Source organism: Piliocolobus tephrosceles, chromosome 10 (genome assembly GCF_002776525.5).
Source record: "Piliocolobus tephrosceles isolate RC106 chromosome 10, ASM277652v3, whole genome shotgun sequence".
In the NCBI taxonomy this organism is placed as follows: Eukaryota; Metazoa; Chordata; class Mammalia; order Primates; family Cercopithecidae; genus Piliocolobus; species Piliocolobus tephrosceles.
In genome coordinates, this window is record NC_045443.1 from 111,057,517 (window position 1) to 111,076,937 (window position 19,421).

At 50.3% G+C, this 19,421-nt stretch overlaps 1 protein-coding gene across 2 annotated transcripts; it reads left to right on the forward strand.

Annotated features, from left to right (window-relative positions):
- Nucleotides 1-382: 382 nt before the first annotated feature.
- On the forward strand, nucleotides 383-18,787 carry SDSL (serine dehydratase like). 2 transcript variants are annotated; one of them, XM_023211266.1, is made up of 9 exons: nucleotides 393-480; nucleotides 5,113-5,234; nucleotides 5,944-6,138; nucleotides 6,401-6,440; nucleotides 7,148-7,287; nucleotides 9,845-9,933; nucleotides 11,049-11,276; nucleotides 17,263-17,387; nucleotides 18,397-18,787. In XM_023211266.1, exons 3-9 carry the CDS (start codon nucleotides 5,965-5,967, stop codon nucleotides 18,588-18,590), a joined length of 990 nt encoding a protein of 329 aa, XP_023067034.1. In that variant the 5' UTR covers nucleotides 393-480; nucleotides 5,113-5,234; nucleotides 5,944-5,964; the 3' UTR covers nucleotides 18,591-18,787. The 2 variants fall into 2 exon arrangements, with proteins under 2 accessions (XP_023066953.1, XP_023067034.1); XM_023211185.2 differs by lacking the exon at nucleotides 5,113-5,234 and having other exon boundaries at nucleotides 383-480.
- The last annotated feature ends 634 nt before the right edge of the window (nucleotides 18,788-19,421 follow it).

The window sequence follows — 19,421 nt, forward strand, 5'->3', positions numbered from 1 at the left end:
TTGTTTTCCCATCTCAGACCTAAGCTGACCCCAACAGTGGCTCAGGGGAAGTGGATGGCATCCGGGACAATCACTAGACCTAAAATGAGAAGATATGGAGATGCCTACATCTCAGAAGAGATGGCCCGGGGCCAGGGGTAAAGTCTGTCTCTGCCCCTTGCTGGCTGGGAAGCTTTGGCCAAAGAAGTTCCCTTTTCTGAATTTCAGTTTGCTCATCTGTCAAATAAGACAGGGTGGCGCATGAATCAGTCATAGGCAGTGCCCAGGAAAGCAGTGAGGGTTGCTCTCATCCCCTCTCCTCCTCCATCTTCACCTGGAGGTGTACGGTCTGCAGCTTTCTCTTTAACAAAGGAGGAGGGGCCTAGGTTGCCGGAAGCTGCCTGAAGCTGGACAGAGCTGGTTCCTGGACAGAGCTGGTTCCTGGGCAGGCTGGAGGGCAGGAGCTGGGGCCACGCTGGTCTGAGATAGTGGGGCAGGGAGGTAAGGGGTCTGGGGCCAGCTGGGGCCCCTGGAGCTCAGTGTGTGTGTGAATGAGAGGCTGCAGGAGTTTGGGAGGCTTTGGGCAAAGTCCAAGCTGAGCAGGTGGGAGTGAGAGGGGCTGACATGGTCTAGGCCCTCCTGGGAATGTCGATTGAATTCAGGGTGCCCTACTGAAGAAAGTGTTGTGCTGGGGACCCTGAGGGGTGAGAGCAGGTTCTGCCTGCCAGAGGGGCAGGGCTGGGCATTCTGCCAGCCAAGGGGCCAGCCCAAGGTGTCCCAGCCCTGGCACCAGGGATTTGGTTGTGGAGTGCCACCAAGGTGGCCTCTGGGGAAAGACTTTGGGGACGAGGGAGGTGGACAGCATTGGTGGTCCTTACCTCAACTCATAGATGTGACAGGTAAGGCCCAGTGACAAAAGAGACTTAACCAAGGTTGGCATGACTGGGACTTGAGCCTAAGCCCCCTGCTTTCCCCTGGGTTGTTCCACAGCAGGGAGGACCCAGGTCCCCCATTTCATCCCTGGTGGCTGCCATACTGGACAGGAGCTCTGTGTCCCCTGGCCAAGACAGCTCAGTCTCAGACCTCAGGTGCCTGATAGAGTCTGGGGTTGATAAGGCTGTTGGCAACTTGGGACTTTTTCATTTAACTGATTCCTGCTGTCCTCTTGTGAGTCAGTATAACCAAGAGGGCTGGGGAAGCCTGGAAACTGAGCCAAGAGCATTTGGTTCCAAAGGACAATTGGCAATAAATATTAAATGCCTACAGCTTTCATAATAGCAATGATAACACTACTATATTAGAGAAAGTATAGCATCGCGGTTAAGGGCAGATGCCAAAGACACTGCCTGGTGTGAATTCTGGCTATGCTGTTTCTAACTATGTGACCTTGGAAAAGTTACTTAATCTCTCTGGGCCTCAGGTTCACTGTCTATAAAATGGAATCAATGGTGAGTTAATGGCACGCCTGTTGTGAGCCAACAGGTGGCTCCCACCTGTTATCCCAGTGTTTGGGAGACAGAGACAAGAGATTGACCTGAGGCCAGGAGTTCAAGACCAGCCGGACAACTCAGCAAAACTGCATCTCTATAAAAATTAACATATCAGCCAGGTGCAGTGGTGCATGTCTACAGCTCCAGCTACTCAGGAGGCTGAGGTGGGAGGATTGCTTGAGCCCGGGACTTCAAGGTGACCCATGATCGCACCACTGCACTCCAGCCCAGGCAGCACAGTGAGACCCTGTCTCTAAAACACACACCAAAAAACAAGAAAGAGGAAGGATTATGGAGTAGGGGGCGTTCATCCTGACAATCCCAGGATTCCCAGGGGCAAAATCTGGGGATTTCACCAGAAAGGAAGAGACCCATTTCCAAGTGGACAGACCCCCAGCGTGGGTGCCCTTACCATGCAGGCTCATTGAATCCTCACAATAGTCCTGCCATGTACACACTCTTCTTGCAGTTTGTTGTGTGGTTGGTTTGTTGTCATTTTTTGGGTCTTATTTTTTATTATTTTTTTTTGAGACGGAGTTTCCCTCTTACTGTCTAGGCTAGAGTGCAATGGCGCGATCTCGGCTCACAGTAACCTCACCTCCCAGGTTCAAGCGATTCTCCTGCCTCAGCCTCCCAAGTAGCTGAGATTACAGGCATGTGCCACCATGCCCAGCTAATTTTGTATTTTTAGTAGAGACGGGGTTTCTCCATGTTGGCCAGGCTGGTCTTGAACTCCTGACCTCGGGTGATCCACCCGCCTCGCCCTCCCAAAGTTCTGGGATTATAGACGTGAGCCACTGTGCCCTGTCTCAGTTCTTAGTTTTAATGGTCACTTCCTCTAAGAGGTCTTTCCTGACCTCCATACCCAAAGTAGGTCCCCTTGTTCTTCTCTTTAGGACTCACTATATGCCTGTTTCCCTCTTAGCAGTTTTCAACATTTCTGATTATTTTGTTTGTCTATGCAGTTATTTGTTCAGCGCCCATCTCCTCATTAGACTATAAGTCAGCTCCAAGGTTGATGTCTGTCTTGTCCACCGTGGTATCCCCAGTTGCTAGGTCAGGGCCTGCACCTTGTAGGTACCCTGTAAACATGCTAAAGTAAGGGTGAGCAGGTCACCATGCTCAAAGCATGACACAAGGTATCAGTGAGATAACGTCTCCAGAGGACTCAGCCAATGACTGGCACATAGTATGGACTCAACAAATGACAGATGTTATTCTCTCTCTCTCTCTCTCTTTTTTTTTTTTTAAGACAGAGTCTCACTCTGTTGCCCAGGCCAGAGAACAGTGATGCGATCTTGGCTCCCTGCAACCTCCGCCTCCCAGTTTCAAGCAATTCTCCCACCTCAGCTTCCCAAGTAGCTGGGACTACAGGTGTGCACCACCACACCTGGCTAATTTTTATATTTTTAGTAGAGATGGGGTTTCACCATGTTGCCCAGGCTGGTCTTGAACTCCTGACCTCAAGAGATCCACCTGCCTCAGTCGCCCAAAGTGCTGGGATTATAGGCATGAGCCACTGCACCTGGCCAATGTTATTCTTACTAATTTACACCACAACCTGTGAGTTGGGGACTGTTTTTATCCGCATTTTAGAAAAGGGCAAACAGGCACAGAGAGGTTGTGACACTTGCTTGGGTCACACAGCCAGGAAGTCAGAGCTGGTTTCTAATTTTTGTTTCCAATCGACCCCAAAGCCTATGCTCTTGGGGTCCAGGATTGAGCTGAGGCCAAAGCTGGAGTATGCTGCATTTGGGGATCAGTGATGACCCATGGGCTTCTTTCCCCTGATGCCCCAAGCTGAGAGGTGCTCTGGATAGGACTGGGAAGAGGTGGCTCAGGCTGTGCCCTGCCTGAGAGGGCCCTGAGAATTCTCAAGGCTATTCTGACAAGGGCGTGGGGTCAAATTCAGGGCCAAGAGAGCCCGATCTCTCTGATCTTGAACCCCAGCCGTGACTTAAGGGTGGACAAGAAGTTTAAGTTTGTGAGTGGGAAGGGGAGGTTGCAGCGCTCCCCCTAGCGGCCAACAATGGAATGGTGGGGACCGGCCGAGTGCTTTTCTGCCTGGGAGAAGAGGGGCTGGCTGTATTTGTTCCTTTTTTTTCTCTACTATTTTTCCTCCCTCTCATTTCCTCCTTCTCTTCTTTTCGCCCTTTCCCACTGGTCCATTCACTCACAGCTCCTTGGCTTCAAACCTCTCAATGGGCTGAGCACGGTGGCTCACAGGTGTAGGCCCAGCACTTTGGGAGGCCGAGGTGGGCAGATCACTTGAGCTCAGGAGTTTGAGACCAGCCAACATGGTGAAACCCCGTCTCTACAAAAATACAAAAAACTAACTAGGCGTGGTGACATGTGCCTGTGGTCCCAGCTACTCGGGGAGGTTGAGGCAGGAGAATCGCTTGAACCAGGGAGGCAGAGGGTGCAGTGAGCTAGGATTGCACCACTGCACTCCAGCCTGGGCAACAGAGCGAGACTCCATCTCAAAACACCACCAGCACCACCACCACCACCACCACCACCACCTCCACCTCCACCTCCACCACCACCTTCCAATGGCTTTCCATTGCAAGTAGAATTTGAATAACAACCAAACTCCTCTCCGTGGTCGGGAACCCCCTGCCGGCACCCCTGCCCACCTCTCTGCCCTCACCTCCTACCCTCACCTCCTGCCCCAAACCCCTTCTCTCTGCATTGGCAGCACCCCAAGTGCATTTCTCCCTCGAGGTGGTCCTGGCTGCTGTTCTCTGCAGAAACTTTTCCTCTTGGCTCTCTTCCTGTCATCCATTTCAAAGTTCCCCTTTCAAGAACCTACAGATGGAGAGAGAGTTAAGAGACCCCTCAGCCAATCCGAATTCACGGATCTGATTTGCATCCTGATTCAAACTGTGAAAAACCCCAAACCACAACCAGCCACAGAATCAGCCACTGATCACATTTAATATGATGATTTGAAATGTGAACAATTACCATACACTAGATGATATGAAAAAATTATATTTTTAGATGTGATCATAGCATTGTGATTACATTTTTAAAAAAATTAGCCTCAGTGAGGTATAATTTACATAAAATAAAATTAGCCCACTTTAAGTATAGAATTCAATGTGTTTGAACAAATGTATGTACAGTCATGAAACCATATGGTTACATATAAAAAAAGGAGTTCTTAGGCCAGATGCAGTGGCTCACGCCTATAATCCCAGCAGTTTGGGAGGCTGGGGCAGGAGGATCCCTTGAGCCCAGGAGTTTGAGACCAGCCCCAGCAACACAGTGAGACCCTATCTCTACAAAAAAGTACAAAAATCAGCTGGATGTGGTTGTGTTCGCCTCTAGTCCCACCTACTCAGGAGGCTGAGGTGGGAGGACTGCTTGAGCCTGAGAGGTCAAGGCTGTAGAGAGCTGTGATTCCAGCACCGCACTCCTGCCTGGGTGACAGAGTGAGACCTTGTCTCAAAAACGCGAGTTCTTTACCTCTGGAGATACATGCTGAAATATTTACAGGTGAAATAACATAAAAGAAAAATATAATAGTAATTAAGGGGTAATAATGATACAGGAAGGGGGAGTGGGCACCGATAGGGAAGCGAGTTAGACCATGAATTGATTGTTGAAGCTGAAGGGTTTTTGCTTGTTTGTTTTTGAGATGGAGTCTCGCTCTGTCACCCAGGCTGGAGTGCAGTGGCACAACCTTGGCTCATTGCAGCCTCCGCCTCCCACGTTCAAGTGATTCTCCTGCCTCAGCCTTCTGAGTAGCTGGGATTACAGGTGTGTGTACTATCACTCCTGGCTAATTTTTGTATTTTAAGTAGAGACAGGGTTTTATCATATTGGCCCTGCTGGTCTCGAACTCCTGACCTCAAGTGATCTGCCTGCCTTGGCCTCCCAAAGTCCTGGGATTACAGGTGTGAGCTGCTGTGCCCGGCCAGCTGAAGGTCTTCATATAGTTCTCAATACTTTTACTATGTTTACATTTTCCATGACAAACGTTTATACAAAGCTTTCCTCCTGAGAGATGTCTTTCCTGACTGTTCTCACTACAATAGCACCCCATACCCTCTGCAAGTCACTCCTATTTGAAATTCTGTGACTTTTCCTAGTGGGAGGTTTTTATGACTTGTGGGTCCCCAAAACTGGAAATGCCTGGCACATAGTAGGTGCTCAACAAGTATTTTCTGACTGATGAATGAATTCTCCCACTCTCTCACTCATTCCTCGCCACATACTGGCCACTTTCTACATCCCTGACACAGCCACACTTATAGAATGAAAGGACTGCAGGCCAAACGTCTTTGACCAGCTAGGGAAACTGAGGCCCAGAGAGACGCAGATACTTGATGGGGCTCTCACAGCTCGGCAGCTGGCTGGAGTGAAGGGCACCTAAGCCAAGGGCTTGCTCTACCTTCCCCTCCCTTGTCCCGGTTAAGGGAACTCTTGACGGGCAGTGCCTGGCTGGTGAACTTCGTGTCCTCCGCAGGCTATCTACCTGGTCTCCAGAATGGATGGCCCTGTGGCGGAGCGTGCCAAGCAGGAGCCCTTCCACGTGGTCACGCCTCTGTTGGAGAGCTGGGCGCTGTCCCAGGTGGCTGGCATGCCTATCTTCCTCAAGTGTGAGAATGTGCAGCCCAGCGGCTCCTTCAAGATTCGGGGCATCGGGCATTTCTGCCAGGAGGTGAGGGTGTGTGGGCAGAAGGGGAGAATGAGGTTGTGCAGGAGGGAGGGAAGAGTGAGGGGTGTGGGCTGGGGATGGGTTTGGGCAGGAGGAGAAACATGAACTCGTGCAGATGGGAGGGGAGAGGTGAGGGTAGAGCTGTGGACAGGATGAGGGGTAAAGGCGTATTGGGAGTGGGATGGGGAGATTCTAACCCCATTCTACATAGGCCTTCATGACACCTGCTTGGGTTAGCCCTTAACCCCATTCCTTCTTTTCCCAGATGGCCAAGAAGGGATGCAGACACCTGGTGTGCTCTTCAGGTGACCCCACCCTTTTTTGTTTCATGGGGGTCCTCAGGGCAGAGGTTGGGGGAGGAGGAGCTGGCTGGAGCAGCAGTAGATGTCCAGGGTTGGTCTCCTCTTAAAGGTACAGCCTCATCAAGGTCATTGATGAGATGACTGCTGTGTACATCCCATTCCTAGCCTTCTCCCATAGTTCAGGACTCATGGTGGTAGCAAGTGCCAGAAACCCAATTCATTTAGGTTTAAGCTACAGGCTCTAAGAATGGAAAATTCTTGGGATAAGTGGCTTTCAGGCACAGGAGGATCCAGGAGCTCTCCTCTCTGTCTCTCCTCTGGACTTTGCGCTCCTGTATATTAGCTTTATTTTTAGGTGGGCCTCATGGTAGCAAGATCGCCACCAGGAATTCCAGCCTTGCATCCTACTGCCCTCCTAACCCTAGGGAAAAGGGAGCACCCCTTCTCGATGCCTCGCCTCAATCCTGGAATTGGTCTTTTTTGGCCCTGCTTGGGTGGTGTCTTCATCCTTGAACCAATCATGGGTTGGGAGATTAGGTTCTGATTGGCTCAGCCTAGATCATGTGTCCCCCTCTCCAATGGAGGAAAGAGTCAATGGGGCATATAAATGTTGGGGAGGAGTGACTCTGAAGGGATATGGAGGGGGAGGGAAAGGCATGTTAAAGGCCAGTGCAGCTCTGCCCACTGCCCCTTTCCTCCTTTCTGCACAGGAGGTAATGCGGGCATCGCTGCTGCCTATGCTGCTAGGAAGCTGGGCATCCCTGCCACCGTCGTGCTCCCCGAGAGCACCTCCCTGCAGGTGGTGCAGAGACTGCAGGGGGAGGGGGCTGAGGTTCAGCTGACTGGGAAGGTAAGGGCCCCGGGAAGGGGAAAACCATCTGGAGTGGGCTGCTCTCCTTCACCCCACCCCACCCCTGTCTCCTTTTCCTTTCGATGAGCTGTGGCTGGGACCCAGTCCTCTCTCAGGATAGCTGAGCTGAGGGGGGAATGAGGTGGGATGGGTGTGGAGGGCTGGGACCTCCCAACTTTCCTCTGCCCACCCTGAGAATACCCTCCAGGTGTGGACCAAGAAAAATGGGAAGCTGGCGATGGACAGGAGACTGTCTGTCTCCTTACATCCTTACCAGCACCTGGTATTATCTACTTTTAACATTTTTGCTGTTAGATAAGACAAGAAGTATCAAGATGATGGCAGCATCAGTTTTCATTCTGAGACCACCCCAGTAGAAATGGTATCCTCTGAGAAAGATATCACTGGTTCCCTTTGTTCCCAAAGAAACAGAGACACAGATATAAAATCTTTCTTCTGGGAAGAAGGAAAAAAATCATTCAAAAAATGGAAAACAGATTTTTAAACATCTTGAAATTAAAACTAAAAGCCAAACTATGGTACCCTAAAGCTGGTCCCAAATACTTCCTGCATATAGTTTCTTCCCTTTCTTCTGTCCTTCCTTCTCTCCCTCCCTTTTTCTTTCCTTCCTTCATTATTTCCCTCCTTCCTTCCCTTCTTCCCTCCTTCCCTCCCTCCCTCCTTCCTTTCTTCCTTCCCTCTTTCCCTCCCTTCCTTTTGTCCTTCTTCCCTCCCTCCCTCCCTCCTTCCTTCCTCCCTTCCTCCCTTCCTCCCTTCCTTCCTCCCTTCCTCCCTTCCTTCTCTCTCTCTCAGAGTCTTGCCCTGTCGCCAAGCTGGAGTGCAGTGGCACCATCTCGGCTCACTGCAACCTCCGCCACCCGGGTTTAAGCGATTCCCCTGCCTCAGCCTCCTGAGTAGCTGGGGTTACAGGTGCACACCACCATGCCTGGCTAATTTTTCGTAGAGACGGGATTTCACAGTGTTGGCCAGGCTGGTCTTGATCTCCTGACCTCATGATCTGCCCGCCTTGGCCTCCCAAAGTGCTGGGATTACAGGCGTGAGTCACTGTGCCTGGCTGACAGGTATTTTTCAACCTCTGCCCCTCTCTCTCTCCCCACTTTTGGAGTCCCCAGTGTCTATGTGCCCATGTGTACCCAGTGTTTAACTCCCAGTTGTAAGTGAGAATATGCAGTGTTTGCTTTTCTGTTCCTAAGTTAATTCTCTTAGAATCATGGCCACCAGCTACATCCATGTTGTTGCAAAGGACATGATCTTCTTGTCTTTTATGGCTGCATGGTATTCCATGATGTATATGCACCACATTTTCTGTGTCCAGTCCACCATTGATGGGCACCTGGGTTGATTCCATGTCTTTGCTGTTGTGAATACTGCTGTGATGAACATACACATGCAGATCTTTTTGGTAAAATTGTTTATTTTCTTTGGGTAGATACTCAGTAATGGGATTACTGGATCAAATAGTAGTTCTATTTTTAGTTATTTGAGAAATCTCCAAACTGCTTCCTATAGGAGCTGAACTAATATGCATTCGCATCAACAGTGTATTTTTTTGTTTCAGTAACTCAGGGGAGTGAGACTCCTCTCTTCAGCCAGATGGGAAATTCCTTGTGGTCAGAGACCATTTCTTGGCTTCTGTCCTACTGAAGAGTCCCCATGCCTAGAACTGGGCACAGAGTAGGCACTGCAGAGGCCCTGAGGATGAGCAGGGGCTATTTCTGCCCCCACTTGTGACCCTCCGCCCCTCCCTTGGGAGAGGAGGCCATTGTCTATCATTTAGCTTCTGTATCTGGTTCCTGCTGAGATCAGGGAGCATGGGGTCCCTCTGAAATGCTGTCTTAGTTTGGGTTCTCCCAAAAGCGGGCACTGAGACGAGAACTGGGGTGCATGTGGTTTATTTGGGAGGTGATTGCAGGAAGCATTGGTAGGGAGTATAGAAATGAGTCAGAGAAGGGAAGAAAACCTGTCAATGGTGTGTGAATGAGCAGGGGACATGGATCTCCGCCACAGAGGCCAAGCCAGTGAGAAGAGAAAACTCACTCTGCTGTGGTTGGCTTGGATCCCTCATGGTCAGGGCTGGCCCTGTGCGCCGTCTCTCTGGCTGCTTGAACTCAACTAGCAGGCCATCAGCTGGGTCACTGCTGGTTTTCACGGACACACGCTATGGTAACCAAGTTGCTATCTGGGGTTTGATTTTAGGGGGCCTCTCCCCTACTGGTTGACTAGAAGTGGGCACATGTGGCTGACCTTGGAGCTGACCCACTCCTAGCCTTCCTGGTTGGCCTGGCCTGGTTTTCATATTATGCCAGCAGGACAGGTCCCTTGGGTATTGCGGAAAGCACATGGCATCTGTTTGTCCACCTGGAAGTACTTGTCCAATTCTCAGGAGGCCTCTGGGCCCACACCAGGTCTGGTCTCATCTGCAGGGGTGTCCCCAGACTACTGGCTCCTGGGACCACCAAGGAGAGCCTGGGCCTCTGCTCCGGCCTCCATAGCAGCCCCACTCCCAGCTCTTCTGAGGGTCTTGGTTTCTCTGTAGGTCTGGGACGAGGCCAATCTGAGGGCACAAGAGTTGGCCAAGAGGGACGGCTGGGTGAATGTCTCCCCGTTTGACCACCCCCTAATATGGTAAGGCTGGCGCCCCTCTCCCCAGGAGTCCAGAGCTGGGAGACCCTCACTGAGTCAGGGTCCTCCCATTGGGCAGAAGGGGAAACTGAGGCCCAGAGGGGAGAAGAGGCTTCAAAGCCGGGCAGACATGGGTTCGCATCCCACTTCTGCCCCCTTGGGAATTGTGGGACTTTGTGCAAAGCACCCCAGATCCTGTGCCTCAGTTTCTATGTGTGTAAAATGGAAGTGATAGTACCAAGTCTCCTTTACTGAATATGTGCTTTGGGACCAGGCACCAGGCTAATGGGTCCTCCTGCACTGTTCCCTTTACCCTCCCCAAAGCCCTACAGGTGGGTGCTATTATCCCCATTTCATAGGTGAGGAAACTGAGGCACGTCGAGGTCAAACAACTTGCCCAAGATCACACAGCTAAGTACGTGGCAGAGACTCAGGGCTGCAGTGCCAGAGCTGTAGTCAGGCTGGTGCCAAGTGATACACTTGTCCGCTCTTAACCACGCATTGCCGTTGCCTCTTTGCAAAGCTGGGGAGTGAGCTAAATGGGGTAATGTCCTGGAAAGGGCCTGGGAGGTTGATGGAGATGAGAAGGGATGAGCAAACAAATCCGTAATAAAGAAAATGAACGAGGCCAGGCGCGGTGGCTCACGCCTGTAATCCTAGCACTTCGGGAGCCGAGACGGGTGGATCACCGGAGGTCAGGAGTTTGAGGCCAGCCTGGCCAACATGGCAAAACCCTATCCCTACTAAAAGTACAAAAATTATCTGGGCATGGTGGTGCGCGCCTGTAGTCCCGGCTACTCGGGAGGCTGAGGCAGGAGAATCGCTTGAATCGGGGAAGTAGAGGTTGCATTGAGCCGAGATCGCGCCACTGCACTCCAGCCTGGGTGACAGCAAGACTCTGTCCAAAAAAATAAAAATAAAGAGAATGAAGGAAGCTGAGCGAAGTAACTGTTGCAGCACTTCCTCTCCCCTTACTGCAGATGGGATGGGGATGGTGGGGAGGGGTTTATGCATATGTAGGGGCAGGTAACCCACCCCTGGTAAATCCCCCCACCCCAGGAGCCATTGGGGCTGGGGTCCTCCCTTACTCTGCTCCTCCCTCTCACCCCCCTCCCCAGGAAAGGCCACGCCAGCCTAGTGCAGGAGCTGAAGGAGGTGCTGAGGACCCCACCAGGTGCCCTGGTGCTGGCAGTCGGGGGTGGGGGGCTCCTGGCCGGGGTGGTGGCTGGCCTGCTGGAGGTGGGCTGGCAGCATGTACCCATCATTGCCATGGAGACCCATGGGGCACACTGCTTCAATGCGGCCATCACGGCCGGCAAGCTGGTCACACTTCCAGACATCACCAGGTGGGTAAGGGCTGGGGACATTTGTGGGGGCTGGAGGGTGGGGGTATCACTGCTCTAGGGCTTTCCGGTCCCAGCCAGTGGAGACAGGGGGCACCCAAAAGGCTGTCCTTGGTCCTGGGACTCCAACCACAGTAAAGTGGACCTGAGTTAGAAGGCAGTACTGAAAAAGGAGATGAAGAATATGATTCATTTAAACCTAATCAATTCATAAAACAAGCTTTCACTGACTTATCATTACAAAAGCAATCCATGTGCGTTGCAAATAAGTTTGAAAATGTAGGCCAGGTGCCACGGCTCATGCTTGTAATCCCAGCACTTTGGGAGGCTGAGGCAGGCGGATCACCTGAGGTCAGGAGTTTGAGACCAGCCTGGCCAACATATAGTGAAACCCTGTCTCTATTAAAAAAATACAAAAATTACCTGGGCATGGTGGTGCACGCCTGTAGTCCTAGCTACTTGGGAGACTGAGACGGAAGGTTCGCTTGAGCCCAGGAGTTTGAGGCTATAGTGTGCTGTGATCATCCCTGTGAATAGCCATTGTACTCCAGCCTGGGAAACTTAGCAAGAACCTGTCCTCCCCCATACCCTCCAAAGCCAATACATTTTAAGAAGAATGTGATCATTGAATTGAGGACCCACCCTAATCCAGTACAATTTCACCTTAGTTTAACTAATTACATCTGCAAAGACTCTATTTCCAAGTAATGCACATTTTGTGCATTTTTCTTTTTTTTTTTTTTGAGATGGTGTCTCACTCTTGTTGCCCAGGCTGGAGTGCAATGGTGCAATCTCAGCTCACTGCAACCTCTACCTCCTGGGTTCAAGTGATTCTCCTGTCTCAGCCTCCCAAGCAGTTGGGATTATTGGTATGCACTACCATGCCTGGCTAATTTTGTGTTTTTAGTAGACCATGTTGGTCAGGCTGGTCTCGAACTCCTGACTTTGTGATGTATCCGCCTTGGCCTCCCAAAGTGTTGGGATTACAGGCGTGAGCCACTGCGCCCAGCCTGGTTGTGCATTTTGGAAGGAGGCATGATTTAACCCAGTATGGGTACAATCTCTGTCCAGATTTTGTTAAACACTCATTGGATACTGGGACTTAGGATGTAATGGGATACATCCTAAGGTGTGCAAGGTGTGTAAAATCAAGACAGTTTTAAGTCAGGTTCCTTAAGCATCTATTGTGTACAAGGTTCTAGGTGGCCAATTGGAAAAACCTCAAGGGGATGATACCTGGACACGAGTCTCCTTCTCGTCTTTCTGGTACTATCTCCACTCTTTACTGGCCTGGCCTGCATCCACCTTCCAGCATTGCTGTGCTATCTTTGCCTGGAAATTCTTTCTTTTTTTTTTTTTTTTAATATTTTTTTTGGTAGAGGTGGGGTATTGCTGTGTTGCCCAGGCTGGTCTAGAACTCCCGGGCTCAAGCGATCCTCCCACCTCAGCCTCTCAAAGGGCTGAGATTACAGGCCTGAGCCACTGTGCCCGGCCTCCCTGGAAATCCTTTGTACCGTCTTCTAAGCTGTTCCTCGTCCTGACCCTGCCACCCGGAATGCCAGCCCTGTTCACCTTGAGGAAATCCTCTTAGACATCTTGGGCAGCTGTATCCCATCTGGAAGACCCTCAGGGCACCCTGTGTGTGTCTGTGTCACTCTTCTGCTGTGTCCTGGTTTGGGCTACTGGCTGGGTTGGAGGAGCCAGAGGGTAAGGACTGGCTGATTTAGCTCTGAGTCCCTGATACCCATCCCAGAGACTGGCACAGCAGAAGCACTGAGGGAAGTTCCTGGAGTGTGATTTCTGTAGATGACACCAACATCCATCCAGGTGCTCTGACTGGGCACCTGGGTATCATATGGGCTCCCCTTGCCGCATTGAGTTCCATCCATCCTATCTCGAGAATTCAGCTCTCTTCCAGCTTTTGTTCCCCTGAATGGGTGTAACAGCTCTCCCCAACCCCTGCGCCACCCTTGTTGCCTTAAAAAAAAAAAAAAGAAGGATAACATCTTTATTGAGATCTATTTCATATGCCATTCAGTTTACTTATTTAAAGTGTATGATTCCAGCCGGGCGTGGTGGCTCAAGCCTGTAATCCCAGCACTTTGGGAGGCCGAGACGGGCGGATCACAAGGTCAGGAGATCGAGACCATCCTGGCTAACCTGGTGAAACCCCATCTATACTAAAAAAATACAAAAAAAAAAAAAACCAACTAGCTGGGTGAGGTGGCAGGCGCCTATAGTCCCAGCTACTCAGGAGGCTGAGGCAGGAGAATAGCATGAACCCGAAAGTCGGAGCTTGCAGTGAGCTGAGATCTGGCCACTGCACTCCAGTTTGGGTGACAGAGCGAGACTCCGTCTCAAAAAAAAAAAAAAAAAAAAAAAAAAAAAAAAAAAAAAAAGTGTATGATTCCAGCTGGGTGCAGCGGCTCACACTTGTAATCCCAGAACTTTGAGAGGCTGAGGTGGGCGGATCACTTGAATTCAGGAGTTCGAGACCAGCCTGGCCAACATGGCAAAACCCCATCTCTGCTAAAAAACACAAAAATTAGCCAGGCATGGTAGCATGCGCCTGTAGTCCCAGCTACTCAGGAGGCTGAGGCAGGAGAATTGCTTGAACTCAGGAGGTGGAGGTTGCAGTGGGCTGAGATCATGCCACTGCACACCAGCCTGGGCGACAGAGTAAGACCCTGTCTCAAAAATAAATAAATAAATAAGTAAATAAATAAATAAATAAATAATAAAGTGTACTATTCGATGGTTTTAGCAGATTCACAGAGTTATGCAGCCATCATCATGATCAATTTTAGAACATTTTCATCACCTTCAAAAGAAACTTCATGCCCTTTGGCCATCACCCACCATGTCCCTTATTCCCCCACCCCAGCCCTAGGCATTACTATTTTACTTTCTGTCTCCACAAATTTGCCTATTATGTACATTTCTTTTCTTTCTTTCTTTCTTTTTTTTTCTTTTGAGACAGAGTCTGGCTCTGTCGCCCAGGCTAGAGTGCAGTGGTGTGATCTCATCTCACTGTAGCCTCTGCCTCCCGGGTCCAAAGGGCTCAGATTACAGGCATGAACCACTGCGCCCAGCCTACCTGGAAATCCTTTGTACCATCTTATGTCTGAGCTGTTGCTTGTCCTGCCCCTGCCACCTGGAATGCCAGCCCTGCTTACCCTGAGGAAATCCTCTTACACTGGCTGGGCATCTCTTTTAGTAGAGACGGGGTTTTGCTATGTTGGTAAGGATGGTCTTGAACTCCTGACTTCAGGAGATCTGTCTGCCTCGGCCTCCCAAAGTGCTGGGATTACAGGTGTGAGCCACCGCGCCCCAGCCTACCCTGGATGTTTCACTTGAATGGAATCATATACTACGTGGTCTTTTGTGTCTGACTTCTTTCACTTAGCATCATATTTTCAAGGTTCATCCACCTTGTAGCGTGTGTCTGTGTTTCATTCCTTTTTATGGACAAATACTATTTTACTGTATGAATAGATCACACTTTGTTTATCCAAACATTTGGATCCTTTCCACTTTTTGGCTATTCATTATTGTAAACAGTGCTGTTATGAACATCCATTTACAAGTTTTTGTGGATGTGTGTTTTCGTTTCTCTTGGGTCTATGCCTAGGAAGGAAATCGTTGATACCTTTGTTACCTTCGAGTCCTTTGCTCTGCCCCCAGCGGGCAGTGTGTCCTTCCTCCATTGCTAATCCACAGAACCCTTTTCTTCCTCCACTTAAACCCATCGATACCTCTCCCAAGCTCTCAGGCTAAAATGCAGACCGCTCCCCACTCCACCCCAGCCACCGGCCTGTCCTCCAGTCCCTTGAGTGGGTAATGTTTTTCCCACCTCTGAGCCTTTGGACAGGCTGTTTCCTCTTCATAGCACACTGTTCCCTGCGTCCCACTCTGCTTGAGCTCCTGGCCTCAGGTGAACCTCCCACCTGGGTGCCCCAAAGTGCTGGGATTACAGGCGTGAGCCACCACCCCCAGCCACCACCCTACTCTTCTATGGGCTGGTTTATCCTTGTCTCTCACATCTCAGACCCTCTCCACAACACTCCCCTTGGGGAGATGCCCCTTCTGATGTTCTCCTTCATACTAACTTACCACGACATGCATTTATTGACTGGTTCTTGTGTTTGCTTATTCATCACCATCTCTCCCACAAGTCTGTGCTCTTAAATAACCACAGTAGAAATAATAGTAACTGCAACTAACACTTCTGTCACATTCACTAAGCATCAGCCTTGTTCTAAGCACTTTAAATATTTTAACTCACTTGGCCAGGTGCAGTGGCTCAGTCTGTAATCCCAGCACTTTGGGAGGCTCAGGTGGATGGATCACCTGAGGTCAGGAGTTCGAGACAAGCTTGGCCAATATGGTGAAACCCCGTCTCTACTAAAAATAAAAAATTAGCCATGGTGGTGTGCACCTTAATCCTAGCTACTCAGAAGCCTGAGGCAGGGGAATCACTTGAACCCGGAAGGCAAAGGTTGCAGTGAGCCAAGATGGCACCACTGCACTCCAGCCTGGGTGACAGAGCAAGACTCCATCTCAAAAGAATTTTTTTTTTTTTTAAAACTCAATCCCCATGATAATCTCATGAGCCTGTTTTCAGTTGAAGAAACGAAGGTTCAGAGAGGTGAAGTGACTTTCCCAAGGTCACACAGCTGGTATGGAGCCAAGTTTCAAAACGAGGCAACCTGGCTCCAGAATCTGTGTTCTGGGCCACTCTGGGGTCAGAGGCTTTCCCAAAGGCTCTCCTGGGCCTGAAACACACTGCCCCGCTCACAGCAGGTACCAGCAGGTAGTGATCCCAAGCACAGAGGTAAAGACTATGAATTCTAGAGCCAAACTGCCTGGACTTAAATCTGTCTTCTGCTACTGATGAGCTGTGTGCCTTCAGCTAGTTACTTAACCTCTCTGAGCTTCTGTTTCCCTCCCTGTAAAATGGAGCTGATATGTTTTTAACTCAAAGGGTGGTTGAAAAGATTAAAACAATATCCATACATCCAGCACATTGTACACATTTAATAAACATTAGCTATCGGCCTGGTGTGGTGGCTCATGCCTGAATCCTGACACTTTGGGAGGTTGAGGTGGGAAGACAATGTGAGCCCAGGAGCTCAAGGCTGCAGTGAGCTAACAATACACCACTGCACTCCAGCCTGGGCCACAGAGCAAGACCCTGTCTCAAAAAAAAAAATGTATCGATTTAGGTGGGACACAGTGGCTCATGCCTGTAAGCCCAGCACTTTGGGAGGCCAAGGCAAAAGGATCACTTGAGCTCAGGAATTCAAGACCAACCTGGGCAATATAGCCAGAGACCCTGCCACTACTGAAAATAAAATTTAAAAGAAAAAAATGTATTTATAGTATAGATGTGATATTAATGAATAACATGGAAAAGAATCCCTTTCTATGCTTGGCTTTCTGGGGTCTCTGGAAGGAATGGCTGGATCAGGGTTGCCGAGTCAGAAGCACTGATGCACAGTGTTACTCATTCAATGGACACATGATTTTTTTTTTTTTTTTTTTTGAGATGGAGTTTTGCTCTTGTTGCCCAGGCTGGAGTGCAATGGCACGATCTCGGCTCACTGCAACCTCCGCCTCCCGGGTTCAAGCGATTCTCCTGCCTCAGCCTCCCAAGTAGCTGGGATTACAGGCATGTGCCACCACCCCAGCTGGTTTTTGTATTTTTAGTAGAGACGGGGTTTCTCCATGTTGGTCAGGCTGGTCTTGAACTCCCGACCTCAGGTGATCTGCCTGCCTCGGCCTCCCAAAGTGCTGGGATTACAGACGTGAGCCACCGTGCCCAGCAAGGACGCATGGTTTTTGAGCACCTCCTCTGTGACTTATAATGCTGAGCTCCAATCAGCCCATTGCAGGATAGGAGGGGGTGGCTGGGGCTGGGGAGAAACCTGATTCACCAGCTCTTCCCTGAGCCCCTGGTCTCCCTGCCCCACCCTGCTCTATCCTGCAGCGTGGCCAAGAGCCTGGGTGCCAAGACGGTGGCCGCTCAGGCCCTGGAGTGCACACGTGTGTGCGAGATCCACTCTGAAGTGGTGGAGGACGCCGAGGCTGTGAGCGCTGTGCAGCAGTTTCTGGGTGAGTGAGCCCTGTCCTCCACCTGGGCTCAGAGACCCACGAAGTCCCTGCGTCCTCTAGCAAGAGTGTATTCTCTCTTATCTGTATCCTCAGCACCAGGCACTGGCTAGGTGTGCAGTTACTGTGCACTAAGTACACGTCGAGTAGATGGAAGCGGGTGAGGGTAAAGAAGGAGTGTGTCTTGCTGATTCTAGCCCCCAGACTTTTGTACATGCTGCTCCTCTCTCTGGCTGGCCCTGCTCCCTATTGGTTTGATGTGACTGAGAGCTATCAGCCATCACGGCACCTCCTCCAAGAAGCCTCCCCTGATCACCCACCCCACCCTGCCTGGGTTGGGGACCTCCAATGTACCACTCCCTGTATTCATAACCTCCTGGTTCTTATCTCTCTACATCACAGATTGTGAGCCCCATGAGGGCTGGTGTGTCTTAGTCACTGATGTGTCCCTAGGGCCTTCCTGGCATAGGGCATGGCAGGTAGTAGGCACTCAATAGATGCTTGTTGATTGAAGGGATGAATGTATGAGTGAATGGAAAGGTGGGTAATGGATAGATGGACAGTGGATGGATGGACGGATGGATAATGAAGTGATGGATTGATGAATGGTATAGAAATGAATGGATGGATGGACACATTGATTAATGAACGTGTTGATGGATGGGCATACAGTCAAATGATGGATAGGGGAATGGACGGATGGCTATGAATGGGTGGATGGATGGATATGTTGATGGATGTGTACACTGATGGATGGACAGATAGATAGTCTAATGATGGATAGAGGAATGGATGGGTGGATAGAGAGATAAAAGGTGGATGGGTGGAGGGATAGGAGGCCAGGCTGATGGATGGGGAGAGCGTGAGACAAGTGATGGATTGCCAGCAGAGCAGATGAATGGCTGACTGGCCGGAGAGATGGCTGCAAGGATCTGCAGTGCCCAGGGCCTGCTGAGCACTGAGTGGTTCTTCTTCCCTTTCCCTCTTCTCTCCATTCACCTGATCCCGGCAGATGATGAGCGTATGCTGGTGGAGCCTGCCTGTGGGGCAGCCTTAGCAGCCATCTACTCAGGCCTCCTGGGGAGGCTCCAGGCCAAGGGCTGCCTGCCGCGATCCCTGACTTCAGTTGTGGTCATCGTGTGTGGAGGTAACAACATCAACAGCCGAGAGCTGCAGGCTCTGAAAACCCACCTGGGCCAGGTGTGAGGGGTCCCAGCCTGGCCCCAAAGACCCCTGAGAGGCCCATGGACACTCCTGTGGCTGGATGAGGAGGGCTCAGTGCTGGTGGATGGCAGTGGAAGCTGCCCTGTGCAACTGTGCTGGCTGCCTCCTGAAGGAAGCCCTCCCAGACTGCTCCTTTTGACTCTCCGGCAACTCTGGCCAATAAACACTTTCTGAGTTGAGTTTGTGACTGCTATGGATCCTATCTTTCCATGTCAATGAGCTCACGGGAGACACACCACAGTCCTGTTGCCACTTCTGTAATAAAGTGACTCCAAGCCCCATCTTAGGCAACAAAGCCAAGACTTGAAAACCTCAGTCTCTAAAGGAATTCAACCATTCTGAGATCTTAAATGGGCTTCCTTTAACTGGCGGACCAGCCCAGGTTGACCAGGTCAGGAAGGAGAGGGAGATGTTCTATCACTTCTCAGGCCTAGGCAGGAGAGGAAAATAACACCAGTCTTCATCCAGTGCTTGTTATATGCCAGAAACTCTTCTAAGAACTTTCTATTCATTGTCTTTTTTAACATTCACAAAGGTACTAGGAAGTAAAACCATTATTACCATCCCTGTTTTACAGATGTGGAAACTGAGGCTCGGAAAGTTTACATAACTTGCCCAAGATCACGTATCTAGGATATGTGATCACTTGTCTCACTCTCCATCCATCAATCTGATCACATATCCCTCCAACCATCCATCTTTTATCTCTCTATCCATCCATCCATTCATCTACCCATTATTAGGCTGTCTGTCTGTCCATCCATCAGTGTATCAATCCATCCATTCATCCATCCATAATCCATTCATCCATAA

Bases quoted from the DNA above. Each gene is read 5' to 3' on its own strand.
- SDSL (XM_023211185.2), top strand. From the start codon at position 5,965: ATGGATGGCCCTGTGGCGGAGCGTGCCAAGCAGGAGCCCTTCCACGTG. The intron at 6,441-7,147 runs GTGACCCCACCC...CTTTCTGCACAG, and splicing joins ACACCTGGTGTGCTCTTCAG to GAGGTAATGCGGGCATCGCT. The intron at 11,277-17,262 runs GTGGGTAAGGGC...TCTATCCTGCAG, and splicing joins ACACTTCCAGACATCACCAG to CGTGGCCAAGAGCCTGGGTG.